The 19,546-nt window shown below is 42.0% G+C and overlaps 1 protein-coding gene across 11 annotated transcripts in view; it reads right to left on the bottom strand.

The window, feature by feature from the left end:
* Positions 1–19,546, bottom strand: part of ARVCF (ARVCF delta catenin family member) — a 249,190-nt gene that overhangs the window by 33,962 nt on the left and 195,682 nt on the right. For 8 of the 11 annotated variants that reach the window (XM_038151904.1, XM_038151908.1, XM_038151913.1 and 5 more), the window contains 4 exons: positions 17,655–17,772; positions 16,233–16,404; positions 13,928–13,945; positions 9,397–9,468 (listed from right to left, as the gene is read on the bottom strand). In XM_038151904.1, the coding sequence (XP_038007832.1) occupies positions 9,397–9,468; positions 13,928–13,945; positions 16,233–16,404; positions 17,655–17,772 (380 nt within the window). The remainder of the gene's footprint in view (positions 1–9,396; positions 9,469–13,927; positions 13,946–16,232; positions 16,405–17,654; positions 17,773–19,546) is intronic. The other 3 variants (XM_038151906.1, XM_038151911.1, XM_038151915.1) reach the window with 1 other exon arrangement.

Raw genomic sequence — 19,546 nt, forward strand, 5'->3', positions numbered from 1 at the left:
AGTGGAAAAAACTGCATGTACCTCCCTGTCTTGGCTGCACTGTAAGGAAGGTCTCCTTGCCTGATCTCTGAACTAATTCCAAAAGTACAATTCGCAATTATTTCAGAATCACACAACTCTCTGATTTTCATTCCCCTTTCTCTCCCCCAACATGAGTTGTTCTAAGCAGATCCTCACAGGCTGATTATCAAGTGTTCTGAGAATTCCATGGTTTATTGTGCTGGCACCAGTAAAGTATGTATTATAAGTAAAAATATATTTTTCTTTGAAACAAGCCATATCTTGAGGTGCAACCTGATAGACTCAATTTTGTATATATGGTCCTTTCTCAGGTTCCATGGGCAAATGGACTTTCTCATTCTTCTCATCTGAGTCACCTAATCCACCAGCTGTGGATTGTTTTGGAAAAATGTGCTGGTTTTATGTAGACATACTTTTCCTGGCTGACTCTGTAATCAGTTAATGAGAGTCACACAGAACAACCAGGCTGAAAGGGAACATGGGAGGTCAACTGGGCCAGCTTCCTGCTCAAAGCAGGCTCAATGCCAAAATTAGACCAAGCTATTATATTATGCTTTTGTTCAGTCGGGTCTTGAAATCCTTCAATGATATAAAGAACCCTTCAAAACTTCCTCCAATGCCCAATTATGTGGCATTAGCCTCCATTTCTATGGGCAGAAGGATACCAGATGGGACAGATGCTTTCAGTGAGACTCGAGTGATGTCTGTCTAGTGCTGAGTTCTGAAAGCACCGAGTCACCTCGGGCTCTCAGAAATCCACATTCCGGCTACTCCTAAAGCACAGCCTTCAGAACATTCACCTGGAGCTGTAACTACCTCCTTTGCTTCTGCTCACACTACTTCTGGAAATCTGGAAAGGGATTTAAATCAACATCACACCATCTTTCTGCCTCAGCTGTTCTGAAACTTTCTGCAGTTCTCTTAACTTGTCAAGCAGCTTCGTCAGCACAACTTTGCTGCGGTACTTTTGATGGACACCAGAGACAACTGTAACTTCGTCCAACAAGGTTTTTGTAATTGATTTTGACATGAAATTTCATCTCTGAATTCTGACAGAAGCTGAGTTCCTCTTCCCTGAGCTTCCTGGCGATACTGGCTGGGCAACCAGGACAACTTTCGGATTCGCACCCCTCTTCAAAGGATCATCTCATTTTTTACGCTTATGCTAAAAGGGAGATTTCATTGTTATTGTTTCTTAACTGAAACTAAGTGGCATAGCAAAAGCTGACATAATGCAATAGTGATGGATTGGTGGATGGAGTGAGTCTTTCACTGCAGTGACTGAGCCCCAAGACTGGGGCAGCTACAGTTATGAGGCATAAGCACCTTCCTATCAACTCCTGCTTTTATTCCTGGCAGGCTTTCTTGGCACATTCTCATTTTATAAACAGTCCTGGAGCAGCATCTGTATAATGAGCTATGCTCTGTAAAAACAAGCATTCTATTTTAGAGTAACAATTAGAATTGCTTGTAGAATAGAAATGCTAAATGGGTCATGCAAAAACATACAGACAACCTAAAATGTGGGGAGGGTAGACAATTTCCCATTCTCAGCAGGACCAACAGTACAGGAAAAGCTGTGAAAATTAAAAACACATGACTGGCAACTATAGCTTTCCAACATGAAGTATTCTTCATCAGAAATACTAGCCAAGTAGAAATGACATGGAAGTCCAATCAGTGGCTGAAGAGTTAAGATGCTACATTGCCAGAGAGCACGCACTGCTATAACTGAAGTAAATGCAGCTGGGCAGTAAAACTTACCAAGGTTTCCAGTTGTGCTTTGGTTTATGTATACACCTTTCCATAAAAAGCATCATAAATAATGCAGTTGAACTTCTCCATAAAAAAAACACAGTAAGTGCAATACGCATATTAAGAGTGCAAAGCAATTCACAGAATTACATACTTGCAAAATTCTCTCTGTAACATGAATGCCTCAGTCCATTCCCACAGTATCTGACCAGGGCACACCTCTACCATTCACCTTTAAATTAAATTATGCTTTTATTTAATTTTTAGATCACTGTATTGCTAGCAACAGCTGGGCTACAGCATAATTCACCAGAATTTTGCTGGTTTTACAAATATACCACATACACTCCATTTGCATTGGTTATCACAGCAGCAGTGAAAACACTAATTATTTTAGTCAAAGTAATTGTTCGAGCTATTATTTTAGTGAAGTTATTCTTCTAGTGAAGGCAGAGGAAATAGAAGACTCTTCATGAACAGATTCACTACAACCCCAGCAACTGAATGCTATTAACTTGCCTAAGGCTACTTAGAAAGTCAGCAGCAAGGTTGGACTGGGAAAATCAGACTCTTCTCCTTCCAGTTCTGTCTTTAGCTGAAGCTCCAGATCACTCCATCTCCTTATTAGCTGCTGTAATTAGCATGTGCTCTAGTGCAGCTCCTGCTGTTCAGTTTTTCATAGGCTACTTTATTATGCAAGTACATATAGGCTCTTCCTGTTTGAAATGCCTAAATCTCATTTTCTGTGCACTTAAGTTGGCCACAAACTCACATCAAGTTGAAAAAGGAATTTACCACCTGGGATTCCTGTCTCGTGAAGATACTGCTAGTTATTATAATAGATCTATATTCCTGGGTGTCAACCTCAGGCAAGAAGGAGCTGGAAGCTGACTACTGGAGTCTTTTTATAGTCCGATGAGAGCCACAGGTGAAACGACCTAAAGGTGGGGAAGGAGAACCTTGCCTCCAACTGCCAGCTTTTCCCCCCATGTGCTAAGGGAGACTAACCATTTGAGAATGCAAAAGAAGGACAAAGAAGAGGAATAGCTGTTGATGTTGATTCACTATTTCCAACATAACCAAAGTATCCTAGAAGTAAGTCAGCTTTTTCTCATTCAGAAGGAAAAGTCTGAAATTATTCAGAAACAAAGCAGTTGTCTTAACTCATCTTGCATGTGACCTCTAGCTGTTAAGACAGAGGTAGAAGACAAAGGAAAAATCAGGAGTTCCACAGGCAAACAAATTATAGCTGAGCCAAACAGAGATGGACAAGAACCACCATCTTATGACTTCACAAAGAATTTCAGCTTCTATGAATACAGAGCTGAATGGAATTCTTGTATCATTACAACTGCTTCTCCTGCCTCTCTGCCCCAGCAGGTGTTTCCCACTGGTCCCTGAGCTTCAACTTCAAAGTTTCATGACCTAAACCTGAAAGACATTCATACTATGAAGTGTCCATGCTGGGGGTGGGGAGGTGTTAGTGGCATTTAAATATAACAGTTGAAATTTCTTCTCCAGGTTACATTGGTTCTTTATCCTCCATGTAACAAAACTATTTTAAGTCCTCAACTCAAATCTTCCTGACACAATCTCTCACCTGGGCCATTCACAGCATAGCCAACTCACACAGACATTGTGCTTTCCCTTACTCAGCAGCAAGAGCTTTTCTGTTCCACAGATGCCATTTCACCCCTACCAGGAATCTAGCCTGTCTTATCTGTAAACACAGTTTCTGCCTGGATGTCCCTATGGACAAAGCAAGGGACTGGAAACAGCTCAGGGCTGCAATGTCAAGGCGTTCCCTGAAGCCAGAGCGCAACACTTTGACAAACACGGCAGCAATTACCAGGACGCAAAGCCAAAACTATTCTTCACATTCCTGAGCAGACAGATAACACCAGAGCTGGTCCTGTAATGGTCTCAAATTCATCTCACATCATTTTGTGGAATAACTGAACTCCACACAGCAGAGCTGCGAGTCTCAGCAGCACTGCTGTACACAGTTACTGTACAGGGTTTCAGTCATATCACTTAGTATTTCTCCCAGAAAAATATTTTTTCCTGGCAGTCTCCAAAGTAAGAATATTGTAGGATAAAATTGTATTACCAAGTGAAAAGAATTAGTGGCAGAGACAGAAGAATACTCCTGGACGTCTAATTCACATTTCAACTGTATCCTCCCACTTGGATTTTTCAAAGCCTTCAGTTTCAACCTTAAACTTACAATTTATGTTCTACATATTTAAATTTAACAGATTGATAAAAATGACAAAAAAGTTTTCACCTGTAGAGCACAGCTCAGCAGGCCAGGAAGCAATTCATGCACATGTCCACGAGCTCTGAACAAACAAGAACACTGAACATAAGAATCAGAGAGGATTATGACAAAAAAGGCAGAGGATTCCAAAACAATTAACAGTCAGCTATGGAAAGACTGTGTGCACAAGAAAGGAAAAATCCACAGGTGCCTGCTCTGAATTCCTTGAAAATATAGGGAAAAAGAATGGGAATTTAAAGGTACCAGATTAGAGAAAGTTTGGCAAGAGCAGGTTCCATATGGGAATTTTCCTATTCAAGGCAATAAATTTTCTCTGACTCAAAGCACTGGAAGACAGATGAGAAACCTTTCACTGCTTTGCAAATCATGAACAACACATGGGACCAAAATGAATGCTCAGCTTAGGAAAGCAACAGAAATAAGAGATAATTAATAATTCTGATCAGAATTCTCAAAAATGTGCATGAAATGCTCAAAAGATGTTAATACAAGAACATGTTACTTGCTCTCACAGAGGAGATCTTCCCAGTCCCTGAATTTCCAGCAGCAGGCACAGGAGGGGTGTGGATGGTGCCATTAATCAATCAGCTCTACTCACTTATTCACAATACGACAATCAAAATTAATGATGGAAGGGAGCTGGAAAGGGCAGGTGAGTGCTTGAGTCAACTTGTCAAGATTTAAAGAAAGCAAATTAAAGCAGCAGTGAAATGCAAACTGCAGCCAATCTTAATTACAAACTAAACCCAGAGTAAAGTGAAGTTTTTCTCTCCTTCTACTACATGTTGCCTTTAGCTGAAGACAAATTGCTGGCACTTTTGTAATCTACTAAGTTAAAGTCATTACCCTGACAGTGCCAGGAAGTCTAATTTCCTGGAGCAGTAATACAAAGATTTATAAGGGAATTTAAACACTCGCCTTCTGGAATAGAAAATCTATCATCAGCATGAGGCTACGTGGAAAGTGACTGAGAATTTCAGATAATGGAGAAGAAGAAATTCACCTGCTGACAAGTTCATCCAAAATCTCATTCCCTGCCTACATACGCTGCTGACCAGGGTAAGTGTACGCACAAAGCTGAGCTTTCAGATAAATTCAGTTTGTCTTTGTTGTCCCCACTGCAACAAAATAGACTTCTTCAATTACAAGCATTTTTAACACTAGTTCAGTATTTCAGCACAACTTTATCCTAAACTTAGTTCCCATTAAAATGGAATTAAACTTTAGTAATCAAGAAGAAAAAAGAGAAATTAATAAGCAACCTTATAACTGCTTTCAAGGAGAAGATGGGGTAGCTCATCCACCAGGCTGAAATCTACCTGCATGTCTCATTATGGCTGAAGATTTTCACCTCCCTAATGAGATAAACTGAAATGAGAGCTGAACTTCAACACCCAAAGCTCCACAGAGCAGCCACTGTTCTGCCCTCAGACGTACGCGCACATAAACAACAAGCTGTGAGATTTGCTTAAACCAGACAGCACAGAGGTCTGGATTTAATTAGGAATAACCTAATGCTGATTCCACATCAAAAAAACTGTTCTGCTCTTCTGGACTTTCTCCTCCCATACTCCAGCACTGAGGAACAGAGGTGGACAGTCCACCACCTTTACGCAGGAGGATTAAATGTGGTAACCCCTGTAACGTATTTGGGGGGCTGACACACATCAATCCCGATTCAGATCAGAAAACCTTCTTGCAGAGGTAGTGCCACCTGAGACGCTGCCTTCCCCTGCACAGATATGATTAATCCTCATCTTCCCCCAGTGCCTGAGCCTCCTGCCACTATTCCTGCTCAGAAGTGAAGGACTCTGTGAACAAAGCACAGGAGTTGTACTATGCTATGTATTTAATGTGTACACAGGAGAAATCAGCGCTGTGGTAGTGCAGAAGAGAACACACTGCAGAGGAGGCAGCCAGCACCACTATCACTGACCTACTTTAGACTGGAGAAGGGATTTCAGTAAGACTTCCCCCCCCCAACAGAAGCAGTAATTTTTGAAAGTCCTAAATTTAGCAAGGTTCTGAGAACAGCATTCATAATTTCTTGTCAGTGCTGTTCCCTTCTCTATGCAAGCTTATATCACTTTCCCCCAAAATTTATGCTCTCTCTCTTTGACTGTCAGGAAAAAAAATATGCTCCTTTCAACAAAGAGGAAACAAGAAGCTTCTCTCTCACAATCTTTCCTCATGAGGACAGGAGTACTCTGGACACTGCCAGGGCATATACAATAATTTTTTAATATCAGATGAGACAGCTTCTGAAAGCACTGCAAGTTGTCCAGTCTGACATTATCCAGTTTACCACAGATAACAACCCTGAACTAGAAGCTTTCCCCTGCCAGAATGCCTAGCACATAAAATTATTAAAGGCTTAGAAATGGTTTCAGGGCTGCTCAAATCATGTGCTGCAGCAGAACCTGATTCCCATTAAAAAACCAGGAACCATCAGGAAGAGACTCTAGTTCATCACTCTGAAAAAGAGAACTGCCTTCCTTCATTCATTCCTCACCAGAACAAACATATTCCAGGGGGGATAAAGTGAAATACTAGCATTTAAACTAGGTTACAACTCACAGGACCCTTTGGATTGTTCAGGATATGAAGATGCTCCTAAGATGTCGTACCAGCAGGACACATCTGAAGGACTGAGAAACCTCTGCACAGACACTAGCCAGTCCCCATCCGCAATCAACAGAAGTTTCAGGTTTTACGATGTTTGGCTGCAGGACAGGCAGAGAGTCCTGCCATTAAAGTAATTTGGAGTTAAAATGAAGTTCCCAGAACTGATAGAAAACAGGTCTGAACTAGTATGCTGCTACTAGCCCATGGTTTTTCAAGTGATCATAAGCATACTCTCAGTTAAGCTCAGTGGTTATAACTAGGAGTATCTTGAAGGGAAGCCATGATGTCACCTTCTTGAAACCACATCTTTAGACACATCAGATAAGCTCCATGGATGCTGACTATAAGATTACAGGAAACTTAACAACACTACATCCCAATATTTGTTAACTACCACAATGTTCATTTCCTGCACTGAATGAACAAATCTCATTACTGCAGTTTCATTTGCTCACAAAGATTCCAGCTGAAAACTGACTTTAATATGGCTTTAATAATACATGAAAGAGATTAATCTATAATTGTTGATTTTTGAAATAGCACTTCATCATGTCACTCAATCCGAGTGCTTTTGATCATTAAAACTTGCATGATTTTTCCATCTCGGTAACGAGGTTCTGCCTCAGCTGAGAGCTGATCTCATCAGAGTCAATTATACTCCATAGTAGAGATCTGACCAGAGTTCTTGAGGGTTTCAAAACTGCAATTTTATTTTCCTTATTTCAGTGAACAATTTAAAGTTCCAGCAACCTTGTTAGAACCTCTACTATCCAGGAACTCTCAAGTAAATGAGATGCTTGGCAGGAAACTACCGGCAAAAAAGTGAACAAAAATGCATCAATGTCTTGGTTTCTTTACTCTCAGCACACAAGTCAATAGTTACTTTCAAAATATGCCCTTTTCCATGTCAGAATGCTTCTTTCAAAATGCTGTGGGATTAAGTTCCTGACCTTATACATCATGAGATATGTTATCTATTTGACTTTGATTAAATGGGGGTATCTCAAAATTATCAACAACCTCTTCAAAAGTGTGAGATTTCTAGCAATTGAATATGATAACAAGCTGTGTAAGCTCAGAGACAGAGCCATCTCCCATCAGATTTGCACATCACTTCTACCACTAACAGAGCCACATGAAAGCTTTTAATCTTATTTTAAAGAAAGCTATGCAAGGTACATTTCCTTGCAGAAATTGATTTCTTCATTTCCATCTTTTCCCTCTAGTGGCACCTCCATTCCAATCACATTTAGAAAGGAATGCAAACGCTGAAGCCTTTGCTATGTTTTGCATCCCTTTCTTCTCCCACATCCTAAAGGTGTCTCCTTGCCCTGCACTGTAATCAGCTCCCAGCCTGAACTCACGGCAGCCAGTGAAGGCTGGGTAGAAGTTTCCTGCAGCTCTCTAAATAGGATGGTACTGCAGCTTCTGAGAGGTTCTTTAGTATCTTGCATTATTTCACAAGATACAGAAGATCTTGTGCAATAATGCACCAAATGAAAATCAGGGTTTAGACATGAGACTAGAAACAGCATCCACTATAAAGGGTGTCTGTAAATAGATTAGATTAATCTACATCTTAGGATTAGTTTGCGTATCATGAATCAGAGTTTCACTGTGAATTTGAGTGCAGTACTATGTATGTACAATTATTACACTATTACTGACTACCAGCACATCTCTAAGCATCTCAGACACGGCCTCAGTTGATCTCAGTTAACAGCAAGGAAATTGAAGCTCAGATAAGTGGACTGGACCAAGATCACCAAAAGAGCACAATTCAGGTAGCCCAAGTCCATGGATCTCTCCACTGAGTCAGACTGTCTCTTTATAAGCTCCAAAATTCTCTGTGTGACGTGGGAAGAGTTTAAAATTTTTCTTCTGAGGAATACTCAGGTAGTTCTGGGTATTCAGAGCTCGTTAAGGTGAGGCTGACAGGGTGGCACGGCAGCAGTTGCCATGACAATGGCTGGATCTTTGCAGAGACATCGCACACACTTCAAATCAAAACCTGTGCAAGTCTCAGAACACCATCCAATGCTCTAAGAATTCTGACAAAATCCCAAATCACCTCCTAATCTCAAATTAAAAAAAGCACCATGCATGCAAGTAGGGAATGCAGATTGTGAAAGATTCCACTTCTTCCAGAGCTAAAATACAGAAGCACAATGCAGAAGAATTTTTCTGTGAACCTCCCAGATTTTAGGAAACCACAAGTACCGCTCACTACAGACAGGGAGGAATACTGAGTTCAGGGGAAGACTATCAGTAAAGGCAAAAATCCCCAATCCCTGCTGTCACCCAATTCCAAAGAATGCTGAAGAACGACAGCGATGCCAGGGAAGAGAAAGGGTTAGTGCCAAGCACTCTCACCGAGTACATTTCAGAGCTCCTCACAGTCAGGTGTGGTGCAAGTGAGTTGCAAATGGAGCTGTAGAGGAGGAGAGCCTGCACTCACCCCTCTCTGGAGTTACAATCACCTAACACCAAATCTGACAGGGTTCTACGAGATTCCACCAATTCAGCAGTCTTAGATAAAAATTCATATCCAGTATTCAACACTAGATAACAGCATGCACAGATATATCCATTATCTCAATTAAGTGGCTACAAAAGAAAGAGATCAGCCTGATATGCTCATGTCTCAACTCCCTTTAAGAGCCTCCAGCTCCCAAGCTACTTGTTATTTCCAAAAGCACAAACATTAGCATTACCTTTTGCTGCTTCAGACCGCTTAGGCAAATCAAGTGTATCAAAATTCCTGTCCAAATCCCCATTCTTCTTTCCTGTGCAAAAAAAGAAGACAACAGATGGAGAAGATTGTCAGTATACTGACAGGTAAGTTACTGTCATGTGCATCTACAAGATGGGAGAAGATACAGACCCAGAATATAAATCACAGACTGCTACCCATAATTGCGTGTATCTGACTCACAGTCCAGCTGCACAGCTGTGGTTTTAGCATGAGCAAACTTAGGGACAAACACCCATGCTGCTTTCAGGTTGATCTGCAAACATGCTTAGCACTAGTGTTTCAGAGAGTCTTAGGAGTGCTTTAAACCTTGGAAAATTGTGCCATTTCTCTTAGCAAATCTGTGCCCCTCCCTCAGAAGCCCAGTGTTTTTGTTTTCACAGAGGAATTTTGACCTGAAGCTTAGCTCAAGCAAAAACTCAGCAGCAGAGCAAAAAACCAACAGCTTTGCTTTGCAGCCTCTATTCTCAATGCAATAACCAGGCCCGAAGACCTAGATTTAATATATTGTACAGACAGCAGCCAACAACTTAACCTTGAATTGCCCTTCAATCGACAATGTGTCATTTTTGCTATTTATTAGAAGCTAATGGAAATAATTCCATACTTTTGCTAAGAAACAGTGTCAAACTATTACATCAGCTTTAATTTATACAACTTTTACATACAACAGAACAAAACCTGCACTTTTAGTCAGGTTGAGAATTCAAGGTTATGTAAACACATGGGGAGGGAAGGGTTAGTTTCCACGCCCCCAAGGAGACTGCCTTGGGTAAGCCCACATGGATGCTGTGGGACAAGCAGGAACCTTGCCATCAGAGGAATACTGCCAGCGGAGAGAGAGATTTGGAAGGTAGTGCAAGAACCTGCATGGCTTCTGATCACAGCAGTGCACAATTTAGCTTTCCCAAATTATTTTGAGGGGAAAAACTCAAGTGTAGTCCCTCTCCCTCCAGAGCAGGGAAGGCAGGTGCAATGGGATGAATTCAGACAACGCAATTTAAGCTGCCAGAAGTGGCTTCTGCACAGGGACTACCAGGCTGTTAATGGAGCTTTTACAGAAAGGGCTGGAAGCCCCACCAGTCAGGCTCCTTAAAAGCAAACTGGAAAATGGTCCTAAAAATGTCATGGGGATATTAGTCTGAGTCTTGACTGCCAGCAGGTCACAAGATGGGAAAGGCCAGTCCCTGCCTTGTTACAGCAGGGGGTTGGTACATGCACAGTAAATTCAATGGGTCACTCCACCTTTCCTCTTGACAAAAGGATAAAAACACTCACTACTATACAGAGAAGAATTAGAGCTTTTAAATACCACTATGAATATTTAGGAATAATATTAAGAGGGGAAAACCCCCTTCAAGGTAGTATTCCATCCTCTCCCCTTCTTTGGGAGGGGATGGAATCAAACCCTTTTCTTTTGAAATGCCAACACAGAATACCAGTCAGCTTCAACTGTTGTGCAAAACAAAACATGCACCAAGAAGTTCTGCTGATCTGAAGTAATTTCCTTAACTGAAGTATGTAAAAGCCCATCTAAGCTGCCAAAAGGTCATGCAGCCAGGTACCACAGCACTCCTTGAAAGGTATCTTTTCTAAAGGAAGGGACAGGAATCAGTGGCACTTCACAGCCTTCCATCATTTTTTTGCTCTGTGAAAGGAGCAAAAAAATCACACTGCTTGGGAAATCAAATACCAGAAAGAAGTGCTGAACATCACCAAAGACTTTTCACTTCATAATGGCAGCTGAACCCAGTTACTGGCTGCAAACCCTTGTTGACCCTTAGGGCATTGATGGGAAAAAGCAGGGCAGAGGGAATTAATAGGAAAAAAAAAAATTCAAGGAAGGAAGTCAGTGTAGTAAAGATTACAGACTTAAAGCAGACCCATAAATGTGACTCCATCTTATCTACAAGTAGGACAAACTGTTTTTTCACATGACCCCAAATTTCATGTCTCTGCCATTAGATAGTTTAAATCTCAGAACATGTTCTCAGAGAGACAGACCTTACTTGATACAACTACTCATTTCAAAACTTCTCTCTATAATTTAAAGGTTGGTTTGGCACTTCTGTCAGCCCTGCAGAACTGAGATGGCACAGTAAGAGCTTCCCACTTCCCAGTGGCAGTGTTTAGTCAGCACTGTGTTTGTGCACAACTTGTTAAGGAGGAATTGTCCAGGAGTGCAGTGTTGGCTGCTACTTTTGAGCTGGGAATGCCAAAGCAGCTGCCTGTTTACTGACCCATCTTTCATAAAGACAGCACCCTCCACCTGTGCTCTGGGCTGCTCAGTTGCTGTCTCTCCATTTCTGGGCCAGAAGCAAACACTGGCTGGTTTGGAGGAGCCTCTGCTGGTTTGCATGGCAGCCCTGTAAGGAACTCCTACCTCGCAGGCCAAAGCCTGTCTGTTCAAAGCAGGAGCTGCCAGCTGCTTGCCAATGGCAGCAGAACAGAACACAGAACTCTGACCGAGGGGATTTCAACTCTACAAATTACTTGCTTAAATGGATTGTGTTTGGAAATACCCCAAGCACCTACGCTTCCAGGGCTTTCCTGTAGAGACAAGGTGAGCAAGCTGCACGAAAAATTCAAACCAAATCCACCCAGAAAGCAAAGGTTTCAATCTGAGGCCCAGCAGCTATTTCTCCCATTTGGTTTTCACAAATACTGGGGAGTTTCTAAAAAGCTGACCAAACATAGCAATTTAGGAGTCCACTGATTAAAACCTTCTCAGCCATCCCCATGCACCCCTTATAACACAAAAAATCAGCATCACTGCAAGATTCTGTAGCTCTGAACATCCTGCTCTGTCCCTCGCAAGATTCTGTAGCTCTGAACATCCTGCTCTGTCCCTCAGCCTGTGCATTTGTTCACAACAGGGATGTGAACACACACACAACCCATGTGGCTGGAATTTGTATAGAGCACACCACTTCCTGGATCTTCACAATCAGACTGTGCATCACAGGGATGCTGAAACCACAGCACACACCGCACCTGCAGTAGGAGAGGAGTTTAAGATCTGTTTTTGTACATTTAGTTTCCACCCATATCCAGGCTCTCCAGGTTTTCCAGCCTGAGGTGTGTCAGAGAAAAGCCAATGCTGGATGAGAAGCACAGCTCCAAACTTTGCCAAGAGACAGTTTTGAATATGCCTGCTGACAGGCCTTTTTTATGAGACCTGGCTGTAGGATTGGCACAGCACACTGGTTTGGGAAAACTGCCTGACATGAGACTTGCTTGTGCAAGATGCAATTTACAGTCTCTAAAACAGAGGGATTAAAATTCTTCCCCTTTCCCCCCTTGCTACTTTTCATTATGTAAGAAACAACCAAAACATGACCTTCAGCATTTTCCATCTGTCAGAAACTCAGTACAGACTCTGAAGTGTGACCCAGCGTTATTAACCACTAATGTTGTTGTTGATCTTCCTCAAATGTTGTTTTGCTTTACTATATAATCAAACCATGGTGCAGCCAGACCATTTCTGCTGAAGGATTAATTCCCAAATGCTTTCTTTCTGGTTGAAATAAAAGTTTAAGGGAAAGTGCTTCTTCTTAACAACCTCACCTTATCCCCCCTGGTGTTGATTAATACAGCCACTGAGCTGGCCACAAAGGAGTGACAGAAACCAAGGGCTGAGCTCTGTCCTACCAACAAGTCCATCCTCCACAGCCTCACCACTCACAGTCCAAAAATCAATGTTCTGCAGAACACCACCCAGTACCATGTGCTGGGTGGAGCAGTTAGATTTTGGTTGGTTGGTTTTTTCCCCTCCCCAACATTTCTCCTTTGGTCCAACCCTCCAGAACCCATAATCTGAAGCAAGTGTCACAACCTGAAAATGCCCCTGCCTTCACTCCCAAATCAGTCTCAGTAACGGAGTCTCCCAGGCACCCACAGCCTATCAACTTCCCAGCCAAGGGAAGCTTTAGCCTCGGACTTGTGGCTTCCAGGTGCAATTTTACTTGCTGGGATGAGAAACAGAAGCCTATCCCCTGAGACGGGTACTGGAGTAGCTTCATCCAGCTCCTGCGTGTGCCAGTAACAGAGCTGCAGCAGGCCAGGCACGTGCCCAAGCAGAAAAAGTACCAAGCACCCCTGAGAACACACACCCCAGCTGCTGCAGCTCACGGCTCCTTCCACCCCCCAGACCAGCCAGCAGAGCCTTCCATCTGACAGGGCTGGGGACACAACCCACACTCGGGTGTTCCTGCTCTGCTGGGCTTAGCAGGCCAGCAGCACTGCAGTTCCCCTACTGCACTTACACCAAGAATGAATAAATCCTTGTGTTTTCCACCTGTGGTATGGAAAGACCAAACTGCAAAAGCTCCCTCAGAGGATTTTTCCATGCCTGCTGAAATGAACAGGAGGATGCGCTGGGGGAGCAGGACAAGGTGGATGAACAAGACCTTGATCTCAGCTCTTAGCCTTGCATGTGAAAGCTGAACAAAGCATGTTATGGTGATGATGAAAAGAAAGTATTGCAGACTCACCTTGATTGAACCACTCCTCTAATTACCAGAAAAGCAGCAAAAGGAAAACAAAAATTTACAGGATGAAGAAAATACAAAGGAACAGTCACAAAGAGGCAGAATTTCACAGAACAGGTTCAAAACCTGAGTATTACAAGACTACAGAAGTTTCATCAATTCAAAAACCAAACCAAACCAAGGTATTTAATGTACTCCCTTTTGTTCCTGCTAAAAACCCCCAATCTTTCTTTGCACTTTCTTTTTCTTTTCTTTCTCTTTATATTAAATGAAAAGGTGCTCACAGAATTGAGGGGACAGAAGGATGACTAGCCCTTTGCAGAGGTGTTTGAAATGCTGTGATCAATGACCATGAAATAAAATAAAATAAACATGGAAACACTGCGAGATTAAGTGAACAAGAAAGGAGAGAACAGATTGATTTTGAAGTTCTAGACTGAGAAAATTACGGTAGGTACAGACCAGTATCCACATAAATTTAACAGCAAGACAAGGGAGCTTCTCTTTATGATTTTAAAGGCACATTTATGAATGGATTTTAATTTTTATTTTTAAGCACAACAGTCGTCTGAGACACTCTATTCTTTTGATCTACATCCTACGAGCTGTGAGCTCAGTATTATCACCAGTTGATTTCCCTCTAGGGAACAGCACACTTTCAAAAGAGCACTGCAAAAAGGTGGAAAAGCCCATTAAAATGTATTGTCATTTCCTGCCAAACACAGAGCCAAGCCCAAGCTGTCACTGAGTGCCTGCACTGCTTGCTGCAATCCCCAGCCTCATCCCCAGCATCAGATGATTTTGAGACTGATTTGCCCAGAAAGATGTGACCTGGTGCTTCAGCTGATGAACAGAAAATACCCGGGAGCACAGCCCCAGGAGAGGAATCTCTAGGTGGGCCCAGGCAGACACCTGGTGTGGGACACACACCTGGGAGCACTCCTGTCACCGCCGTTGGGGGGTGGAGGACAGGTGTCCCTCAGCACAACACCCTCCTCCCACAGGCCACTCAGAGCTTTTATGGCTGAAAGTGTTTCCATTGACTGTGTTGCTCTCAAGCAAAGCAAGAACATGGACTGGAAGTGACAGGGAACAGGCTCGAGTCAGCACACATGCAAGGTTTCCAAAGGGTATCACACTGCAGGTTCAGTCACTCCCTGTGAGAACAGGCTGGCCAGGCAGGCAGAATTACTTCTTTAGCTTTCCCCAGAGTCTTTAGAAGACTCCCATCAACTTATTATTTTACACAGTTTAAACGTAGTTGATGACACGCTAGTCTGCAAAAGCAAGTTGACACTGTGATGACTTCCCTAACACATATGGAAACACATAATATTTTAATAACTTGCACAGGTCAGATCAAAGAGTAATGTGCAGCACACAGTCCATCAAGTTCAAACAACGCCGTATCAGCTCTTTAGGGGCAAAACCTTTCCTTGTACCTGGCTATAAATAATAAGCCAGGATGTGTGTACACATGAATGAGGACAATGAAGCCTAGACAGAAAATGGAATTCATTATCTCTGAATTCATCTAGAATAGTCATTTCTCTAAGAAAGGAAACAGAATTCAGTCTAGAATAGTAATTTCTCTAAAACAACAAAGAAAACGGATATAATTTGAGTGTCTCCTTGTAAAGGAAACATTGAAGGGGGGTTACTGAGACTATTAATCCTCTCATAATGAAACTCATTTGCAACACTCATGCCCCAGAGGAGAGAACAGGTCTAAAAGTGACTGACAATTAAAAGCTACAAAATCGTGTTTGCAATTTAAATTACTGAAATAGTGACTGAATTGGAGGGAGGCTGGATGTTTTGGTTGAGTGGGAGGGGAGGCTTTGAGTTTGTTTTGAAGTATGAGAGTCTGGAGGCACGGAAGATGTACAGGCAGGAGTGCCATGCACGGGGATGGATGGATGGATCCATGCTGGCTTGGCTTCCTGAGAAGGGCACACATGCTACACAGCCAGGCAAGGGGACTGAGCAGAGATGTGACAGATGCAACAACACAGCAATGCAGAGGAGAGGCAGAGCACGTCCACCTTTTTCCAACAGCAGAATGTCATCTGTCAGCATGCAGCATTCCTGTTTAAAGCCAAACAAAATTACAGCAATCGTGGAAAAAAGAATCCCAAAAATCCAATAGTGATGCAACACAGGAGATAAACACATGCCAGGACACTGCAAACACTCCACAAACTGCATCATCCTAAATGAGCATGATGAACGTGCTTGCAAGAGCAGGAGTGCTCAGCAACATTACCCCCACATCTATTTCTAGTTCTGAGCTTTTTGCAACACATACCTTTAGCTTTTTTTCCACCAAAACAACCAGCATCATCTTTCTTCTTCTTCTGGGAGCCTCCTGTGCCTGTAGTCTGACCAGCATCGAGTTCTTGGTACTTATCAGCTCCAGGGACCTCTTTGTGGACATGATAGGAAAGGTTCCGCATGATGCACACACAATTCTCCACAGACTGTGACAAAGAAATTTATGTTATATGAAGTACTGCACCCTCTTACCTGCAAACCATTGTTTTGTACAGAGGAAGGCTACCTGTCCCAGGAAAACCATGCAGCTCTCAAGGAAGATTTAGTCAAGACCCTTAAATTAAAGTTCATTCTTCTTCTAAACCCCATTTTATTTTTCCAAAAGTGAAGCGCTTTATAAATAGTATCCATTCAAAATGAAAACTCTCTAATCAAAAATACCACTTGATCTTACATAAAGAATACAATTCACCAAAAGATCAAATACACAGCAGAACACAATCATGTAAGGATCTTATTTTAATCCAAGTCTCTCTCTCGTTCTTCCAACATATACAATCTCCAAGGGGCCCATTTTATTAAATTTTCTCTGGGTCAAAACCTAGGCCTTGTGAGGATTTCAATGCGAACACACGTTGTCCTGTAGTAATAGCTAATCCACAGCACATCGGTTCTGACAAGAGCGGTGCTCTGTAGGTTGCAATGGAAACCACCAGGTGGTTACAAAATCCACTTCCAAAATTACCTGATTAAGTAACAGGGCTTTGTAATGCCCTTGTTCAGGCCATCACATGGTGAGATACAGAATAAAATAATGATTTTATTCTGGTGTTATGAAGAAACACTATGCTCTTTTTTTAAACAGGTTAAAGTTATGATATTCCTCATGCATATAAATACACTTTTAACTGCCACGGGATGAGATGATGATAAAAACAGATCAATAAAATCTGCCCCAAAAAAAAAAAAAAAAAAAAAAAAAAAAAAAAAAAAAAAAAGCCACAGTGAAAGAGATGCAGGTCTGAAGACATTTCTTAATGTCTAAGCACTTCAATCTTCAGAGATGGTGCTGAATAAAGTCTTTAAAATGGGAACTGACTCCTTTGCTGCTTTGTGCAAATGGGACTCAATTCTGATTTGGAGACTGCACTTATAAATGCCAATTAAGTAGTGCAGAACAATAGCAATAATGTCACTGACGATAAAGGACTAGTCTCCTCAACTCTCTCGATGAGCCTTTGCTCCCCTCATCAGCCATAGAGGGAAACACAGCAGCATCCTGCTGATACCCCACCAGCACTACCACTGATACCAGACATGAGAGGAGGACAATTACTCTATTTTCTGAGGCATGCATAATCCTCTTCTGATACCAACAAGCAGAAGTTGGATCCCAGCGCAACACTTCGGCATAAATTGATGCAAACTTCCACTATGCTTTAACACTCAAACTCACCTTATTGTCCGTGTCCTTCTTGCCAACCGCAGACTGCAGAGCATGAAGGAGGGCATCCACCAGGCCATCACACTCTCTCAGTCTTCTGCGTGCTTCTGCTCCATCTGAACTTACATTCCTGGCAGGAGAGAGTTGAAAGAAAATTTAGCCCTGTAACCTTCACTATAAAGTTAAAGGTCCATTGATTTATACTACAATTATTAAGAACTCATCACCTTGGATGAAAAATGAGGAGGCCAAGTAGACTGACAAACCTACTAAATCTCAGTAAACGATGGGCAATGCACATCTGCAACTCTCTGAGCCTGAACAAAAAGGGGAACACAATCCCAAAAGTACCTACAAACACATTCTCTGCTTTGCTGGTGAGCCCAGGGATGCACCTTTAACCAGGTTGGAGTCTGCAGAGGAAACAATACGCAAACCAAAAATTTAATTTCAAAACCAGCAGCTCCAAACTGAAAGATACTTTTACCACCTTAGGAAAAACATGCTAAGTCACAAGATTGCTCAGCAGTATCATGGCCACAGAAACTGAAAAAGCTGTGTGCAGCAGATTCATTACAAATCTGGGTCAGTCAACTGTAGTAAGGAAAGGACACCAGTTTACACAGCTTTGAATTTCTCAAAACTCTGCCCAAGAGAATGGCGCAGGTAGAAGAAGCAAGACAGAGTGGAAGGCTACTTGGAGTTGTTAAAAGTTACACTTATCAATGACTGCAGAAACTGTCAGATGGGACCTTTGAACTTGGTCTCAACTCATTCAGCAAGCAAAGACTGATATCCCAGCCTTGCATAAGCATCAATCAGCCATTTCCCAAAAAATAAATAAAATTCAAGTCAATTTTCCAAATGCTGCCTTCCCCCCATGCCCCCCTTTACTTTAGGGGGAAAATGAAGTGACAAAATTATTCTTAATCATGCTCACTGACCAAACCTGTATGGAAGCTCTTACCAAAGCTGAAACATAGCAATTTCAACAATAACACAGACAACCTTTCAACTTTCAGGTCTTTGAATCCCACAAAGCCATGTAAAGTTACCTCTCAAAAGCTCAGGACACCATCATTACCTTCTGTTATCAGGATCCTGCAGTCAGTTTTTGCTTTTAACTAGCTAGAGGGACTGTCAATCTCCAAGAAATTAACAGATCAATCATGGTACCCTCCCATGTCCCGGTCATCTGGGCAGGCTGCTGTGTTAGTTAGATAGCTAAGAAAATCCACATTTTCTTAGAGATCTCTCAAAATCTGAAGGCACTTAATTGTGAGCTACTTGCTGTACCAGCACATTAACTTTCAATTAAGAACACAAATGAAATGCAAAGATAAACAAATTCTTTTCTCAAATCCTAACACAGCTTAACCTCTAGCAATGGATGATAGAAGGTAGGTAAAGTGGATATTAAAATGATTCCACAGCATAGATGGAAGAGAATTCTACTGCTGTTTTCCCATCTCCAGTTGTACTAATCCTTTTGTATCAAAACCACAAATGTGAATTTTAATGCTACGTCTTTATGAAACTGAAATTAGAATTCACATTCTCTGAGATGCCTTTCAGGAGTTATAACAATAAATGATAGCAGCTCCACCTTCAAGCACATCTATTAATGTGGAACACTACTTGTTACGTTTCAGGGTGACAGAAATGCACTATAAATGGTCTTATCTGGAGCTGTGTATCACATTTTTTATTCCCTCATTAAGTCTCACAGTGTTAGATTTCACAAGCAACACTGCCAGACTAAAGGCAGAACAGCTCAACCTTCTTGCCTTCCTTGCCCTGTGGCCCATTTAGAAGAGATTTTTCTCTGGTTCATTTGTGCTATCACACCACATTTCTTTTACGCTTTGGTTATGAAAAGCATCACAGTATTGTGTATCTTGCTT

The sequence above is a fragment of the Motacilla alba genome, chromosome 15 (genome assembly GCF_015832195.1).
Source record: "Motacilla alba alba isolate MOTALB_02 chromosome 15, Motacilla_alba_V1.0_pri, whole genome shotgun sequence".
Classification (NCBI taxonomy): Eukaryota; Metazoa; Chordata; class Aves; order Passeriformes; family Motacillidae; genus Motacilla; species Motacilla alba.